General features: G+C 35.0%; 2 protein-coding genes across 2 annotated transcripts; both read right to left on the minus strand.

Annotated features, from left to right (window-relative positions):
- Nucleotides 1,184-2,031, minus strand: LOC104725025 (protein N-lysine methyltransferase METTL21A). The gene has a single exon (XM_010443620.2). It carries the CDS (start codon nucleotides 1,994-1,996, stop codon nucleotides 1,286-1,288), a length of 711 nt encoding a protein of 236 aa, XP_010441922.1. The 5' UTR covers nucleotides 1,997-2,031; the 3' UTR covers nucleotides 1,184-1,285.
- Nucleotides 5,433-7,169, minus strand: LOC104725026 (zinc finger protein NUTCRACKER-like). Its single transcript, XM_010443621.1, has 2 exons — nucleotides 6,961-7,169; nucleotides 5,433-6,448 (listed from the first exon to the last, which is right to left on the minus strand). Exon 2 carries the CDS (start codon nucleotides 6,307-6,309, stop codon nucleotides 5,578-5,580), a length of 732 nt encoding a protein of 243 aa, XP_010441923.2. The 5' UTR covers nucleotides 6,310-6,448; nucleotides 6,961-7,169; the 3' UTR covers nucleotides 5,433-5,577.

Raw genomic sequence — 7,175 nt, forward strand, 5'->3', positions numbered from 1 at the left:
AAAAAAAAAAAAAAAAACTTTCTCTCTCTCTCTAATGCGAATGTGATTGGGAATTTTCACACAAATAAAATCAAAAACATTAAACATTAGCAATATCGACAAGATCATTAATAAAAACAACGAAGAGAACACTTTTAATATTAAAAGAAATAATACTAATAAGAAATCACGAAGAAGAACAGCAACTACTAAAGAACGAACAACACCAACACCAACAACAGTGCTTCTTTTCTGACTATTCGTTTCTATCATAATCACAATTTTTTTTCTTCTTCCTTTGGATATTTTTATTGAAAAATTATTAAAAAGAAATTTGATATTGGATTGTGTGAATTGATTGAGAGAGGAAGAGGAAAAAGAAATGAAAAAAAGGTTTTTAAAAATTTAATTTTTAAGACTTTGGAGAGAGTTGTTTGGTGAATTGTCAGATATGCTCTTTTCTTTTCTTTTTTCTTTTTTTTCTTTGGTGGGTTTTTGGGAAAATCGAGGGGGTTTGATTCAGGGCTCGCATTTCTCTCTCTTTGTTTCTCTCTCCTCTCTCTCTTGAAACTAAATTTTGGTTTTTAAAATAATGTTTTTTTTTTCTTTCTTTCATCGGACTTGTGTTTTGTCGCTTCTGTTTGGATTTGGACCTGACGTTGCCATTTGGGTAATAAAACCGACCGCATATGTTTTTTGTGGTTCCATTGATTCGGTTCTTTTAAAAGCCCATTACCAAAATAAGCCCATTAACAATCTCGTTTACCGTTTCTATTCTTGACAAGCCTGTTTACTAATATAGTTGCTAATTATGTCTTTGTCTTTTGACCTAAAGCATAATGAATTGGTTTTGAGTGACAATAAGAGGAACTATATTAGTAAACAGGCTTGTAGGTTAGCTCATGAATTTAAACTTATATGTACTGATGTTGTAATGCGATCACAATAACTAAGAGTAATACCCTGACTTAAACTATATGAATATCATCTTTGGTATGTATCCTGTTTGATTTGGGTCTGGCTCTGGCTCGTTGTTTCTTATTTGAACTTGGTGTTTTCACCGCAACCCCTAATATGCCAAACTCACCAGCACAGTCCCCTCATTGAAAGTTTAACATAGGTTCCATGAACCGGAACCAATTGGAATACTCGAACACTCATATAACAATAATAACATTGGTGCTTGGTGGTAACATTGACAATATGAGAGATAATTCAAAAATCTTTCTTTCTATAGCAAAGAAACAAATTACATTCCATTGTAACAACAACAACACAACATTACATAGAAACCCTAAAACTAGCTTCATGATTCTGATTCTGATTCAGCTTCAGTCACTTTCTTAACCTTCTTCCTAAAGATGTAAACATCAGTTTCCTCATAAGCATACTCATGATGAAGATGCTCATGAGGAACCTTCTCAATCCTAAAAACGACGTCGCACATCTCCCAAAACAGCTTATCAGCTTCCGGCGACCTAATCTGATACCCTAACAACACCGCACCATCATCCGCCAACAGCGACTCCATCGCCGTCACTAGCTGCCCTACAGATTCCTCGATATACACAACATCCGCCGCGATCACGAGATCGAACGGCGGATTCAACGCCGAGATCTGGTCTCTATTGTTCCAGTAAACAACCGAGGCTTTAAGAGATTTACCTAGCGCCGCTTTGTTCCGTTTCAGATTGTGTTTTAGCGCCGGCATGACTGGTGCGATGTCTGTGAGCACGATCTCCGTTAGACCTAGTAGATGAAAAGCCATACCGGCGACTCCGCATCCGGTTCCTAGCTCGACGCCGCGACGGCGGCGGAAATCGAAGAGTTCGGCGTATGGATTCGGAGTTGTTGATGATGATGAGTCTAGTGTGGACCATCGCTCGGCGAATTTGGAGAGGATTAGTGAGCATGGCCATACGGATGTACCGACGTGCATCGAGCCATTGTCTTGTTGGATTGAGAGTTTTGTTCCTTTCACCGTCAGATCGATCACCGGAGAATCTGTAAATTTCATTTCTCTTCTTCGATTTTTTTTATTTATTTTTTTCTTTTCTTTCCCTCTTTATACTCTTAACTTTGTGGTGTATTGGAAATTAGGGCTTTCGTTTTATTAACTAATAGGCTTCTTTATGGGCTTGAATTTGTTATGTAACCCAACAGTTTTGGACATTGAGATAAAAATAATTTGAGTGGTTGTTTCCTTTTGTTTTGTTAGGATTTCTAACTTGGGTTTGATGATGATGATGACTGATTATAGATTGTGGTCGTCCAATTGGTTAAAGCCAAACACAAGTAGTGATTTTTGTTCGCAATGGAAATAGACACATCGAACATGTAAGATCCACTACGCCATCATATACAAATTCAAAATTGTACACTTCTACACAAGTTCCACATGTTTTGAACTAGTTATAAACTTATCATACATATACTTTTCGGTCGTAAAAGTAATGCACACAACACATAAAATAATAATATAGAGATCATTGTAGTTGAATGTGTTTAGAACATAACCATTGTTAAAAATGCCTATACTGAGCTTGTGCAAACATTATTAGTAGGTTATACAAACGATGTCATAGGCAAAAGCTAAAATTTGGTGGTTGGTCTAATATTTTGTCCTAAATGGACAGTAAATTTAGTTGCCCTACATGTTTCTTTTAATGGGTCAAGTCAGGGATATATGCGTTTGTTTTTTCGACAATCAGAAATGTTCTTTTCTCTTAAATATAATTTTAAAGCACAAACCTCTTATTACTCAAAACTATTTGGGAATTAAGAAAAAAGGAGCGTAAACTATTATATCAACCTAACTTCATTTTTTTCTTGTTCAAATATATTAATCTAAATTTTATCTCACTTATGTAACTAACAAAACATTTACAATTTTTCATCAAATCTTCAAACATATAATATCCAATCAATTTTAATTGATATTTGCCTCGTATGTGTCATGATAAGAAATATAAGCTTGGCGTTGAGGCAAAATTAGGATGATTGACAAATAGAGCAGCTTCATATAAGTCTTCCCAAAGATACCAACTAATTTACTTGGTAAGGCTGATGACACAAAAACGGACCTAAGCTCCTAAAGATGTTGATGATGCTTAGGCACAACTTGGCCAAGCTGCTGGCTGCCTAGACACAAACTATCATATTTGCTTAGTAAAAGTAGGTTGGTATGACTTCAAAAATTACTGAGTTTGGTGAAAAATATGTGTGATATTATAGGTGACAAGCATTAAGTAACAAAATTACATGATTAATTGTATTATAATAACGCTGATTTCTTTTCAAAAAAAAAAAATTGATGATCATGGTTAGAATCAGCTTGGTAAAGGCTATCGAGACAATAACATAGTTGTGACCTATGATTTATGACTGAGAGTAGGATACTTTAATTATCATGTATAGAACTTTAATTATCATGTATAGAACTTTAACCTTATAATGAGTAGCTTTCTTATTGTCATTAAAACAATCAGAATTTTCATTATTATTATTTTCAAAACTATCTTGTACATATTTTACATTTTCTCTTAAATAATGCATACACGATAGAAAATAATATAATATATCGTGTTGACAACTAATATATATATATATATATGTATATATAACATAAAAAGCTTTCCTAATTTTTATAATATCATCGAACAAGCTTCCTATTGTCGATAAATTTCAAAGAAAACTTTAAAAATGTATTTAAAGATTTTTTTATTTTTTAATTATGTTCTTCCTTTTTTGGAGTAAAGTGTTGGGCATAATTATAAATAAATTCTATTATAATTACGATATATTCTATAAATAATAGAGAATTATGCATTCTCTATAACATTGAGTCAATACCGACCGTAAGTCGTAACGATGAACACTGAGTCAATATGGGCCGTAACGATAACGGACCGTAACGGTAGGCAATAAGTCAATACGGACCGCAACAGGATATGGCTACCGACATTGTTAAGAGAATATTCGAGTCTATCTCTTGTAGAGAATATTTGAAATGGCTTTATCTCATCTAGAGGGGTTACTTAAATCCAAATCCCATGAGGATTAGGGTAAAAAAACTTATCTATAAAAAGGGAACGGTATCAACATAATACCACATGAAATCGAGAGCGAAACAAGAAACCAGAAGCATAGTCACACGACTCAATTCCAAAGCAAAGCTAAAGTTTCTAAATTGACTCGTTGTGCCTTAAACTCTTGTATTTGAGTTCGATACATTGATTAATAAAAATGACTATTCAACCTCTATTTCTTGTTTCCGTAGTTTCTAAACAAATCTGATTACTTTTGCCCAAACATAAACTTATCGAGTTATCTTTACATAATTATAACATGTAATGTAGGTATGACTGAATCTAATTTTCTTCATGAGAGCAAAAGGGAGATAAGATAAAAGGTGGAAAAAGCCTAAGCTAGGAATATCAAGCTTTTTCTCTTTTCCTATTCTTTTCCTCCACTATAAAGTATGCAAAATTTTGCCTTCGAGTTAGGGTTAGGATATAAATAATTGAGCTCCGAAAGTCTCCACCTTTCATTGTCCCCACAGCCACCACTTCTCCACTCTATATATGCTTTTTGTTTTTGTATATTCTTTGCATACAAGAAGAAAATACCTTTCTTACTCTTTAATGGAGAATATGCATGGATCTTCACTTTATCTTCTGCACCGAATATGCCTATAAAACCAGATTATTTCATTGAATGCCTTTATTCCTTGACCCAATATATACGTGAATCAATCCACTAATCGATAATATATACAACTTATTCAACTTTATGTATTTTGGGTTAAATGACGATGTTCAAACTTTCATTATAAATCCTTAGCCTTTTACACCATATTTCCCATTTAAATGATTAATTCGACTATAGACCATGCATCCCATGAAAAAGAGTTTTAACACCATACATAGCATTACCCACACCAATTGAATAAAGTTGATTCTTTAGATGAATGAGATAAATAGTGAAATTAGAAGATGAATATAATAGAGATGAGTGGAGTATAAAACAAAACAATATTAAGGGAGGGAGGGGGTTTTGAATACGAAAACTTTAAAAAGCTTAACTATTGGTGAAAGTTAAAATATTAGTTAAACCTTTTGATAAGTTTTTAGAAAATAGTAATAATTAATTAAATTATAACCCTCGAGTGTAGGTTACATGTCTTAAAATATTTGTTGTATACCCTCTAAAGAAATAAATACAGTATTATTCTAATTTCTAAACGTCTTGTTATATATATGTCCGTCAGAGTATTCCAATTGGAAACATGTATACTCGAAGAATATATATACATGATTTTTTTTTTTTTAATCAACAACCAAAAAAGATTGACTCAAATGAACTCATGTGAGGGATCAGTTCTGAGCGACGCGCCAAATATATCTTAAAGATTTAAGATATTCATTTACTGATGACATTACACATATATATCATAAGCTTTAAATAAAATCTTGAATTAATTAAAGGAAACAACTTCCATTACCATATGTGTTCTTTAGAAAATGGTGGAAATTACAAAAGATTCCTTTTTCTTTTTCGTTATTTATGCATTGACCTCAGAAACTTTATTAAACTGTTTCAAATCCAACCATTGATAGACGACGGATGGCACAATGTTTGTACACCCACCCCAAGGAAGTCCCGAGTTTGCCCTCCTCCTCCTTCCCCTCCTCCATCAACCCTTCTACGTTTCCAGGGGTTGTTCTGTAACTCATCCATTGCAGACGCAACCGTAACGTCATTTCTAGCGTTCTCAGTCTCCTGATCAAGACTATGACTCATTAGTCCAATGTTGTTGTTAGATCCGAACAACGCAAAGAACTTTTCGCCGGCGTCGTAAGTGGTGGTCTGATCTGAAGATTTAAGCGGGAAACTATGAAGATACGTTGAAGGATCGTTGGTAGCCGCCGTTGTCATCGAAGAGGCGCCAATTTCAGCTGCTTTCTGTAGTAACGCTGTTGCCGACATGTTCGCGTTTGCATTTACGTTTGCGTTTTGAGATTGGTCGTTGCTGAACAAAGAAGGGACAGAGAGAGTAGTAGTAGTGGTCGAACTTGCGTTTGCGGTTTGTGTAATGAGCTCATCGTGATTATTGTTGTTATCAATGCACTCAGACGCTGCCGCCTTAGCGTTTCCAAAAACCCAGTCGTAGTCTTGCGGTTGCGGTTGAGGCGGCGCCATGTCTTGTCCCATCCATAGGGAGAGGGATGAGGACGACGCAGGTGGCGGCTGAAAATGTTGATGATGATGGTTTTGATTTGTTTGCGGTAGAGGTACAAATGGTTGAAGCGGTGGGATTAGTGTTCCCATGAGATATTGATAGTTGAGATTAAGAGGTCCTGCGGCTCCAGCGGCGGCCAAACCGTTGAGATGAGACGCTGCGTTTATCTTAGCCGTTTCTTCCGCTAAGGCATCGCAAAAAGCTCTATGAGTGATGAAGCTGTCACGCCTGTTTCAACCACAATCAACATTTATATTAACACCTTTTTTTAAGGTTCAGCAGTAAAAGTAGAACGGCTAAGTACAAATTTCCGTAACATCGAATATCGTGTTGACACTTTTTCGGCATATTAAGTAAAAATTAATGTTACCATTTTGAACCATACACGCATATATATATACTCGCTTTAGTTATTTGAACATATTATGATATCTAGCTTATGTGTTATATGTTCATCATGGGTATTATAAATTTCCCAAGCGAGAAACTTTACCCTACTTCAAGAAGATATAACAAAACACATAGAAAATGACAAAAACATACTTATAAAACTTAATCAAACTAGATGTTGACAAAAACAAAGATTTAGGCACTATAAAGCTACTAAAGAATAGCTTTTCGGACATGATCAATACAAAAGACAACAGTATATATGTGTGTGTGTATTTACTATTTAGAGAGAGTTCACATGAAGTTTAGTTAAGTTTAATTGTGGGGTTGATAGAAAAAAAAAATTGTACCTGGAGAATATGGTGCCACAGTCGCAACGGTACTCTCTAGTACCACAAGTCTTGGAATGAGCTTTACAATCAGATTGGACTGCGTATCTCTTGGCACATTTATCGCACTTCCACTTCTTCTCGCCATGTTTCCGGCAGAAATGCTTTTTGATTCCGGTGAGATCGCCTAGAGCTCTAGAGGAGTGATGGTGTACGCATGTCTTCTCGGGGCAAAC

The sequence above is a fragment of the Camelina sativa genome, chromosome 11 (assembly GCF_000633955.1).
Source record: "Camelina sativa cultivar DH55 chromosome 11, Cs, whole genome shotgun sequence".
In the NCBI taxonomy this organism is placed as follows: Eukaryota; Viridiplantae; Streptophyta; class Magnoliopsida; order Brassicales; family Brassicaceae; genus Camelina; species Camelina sativa.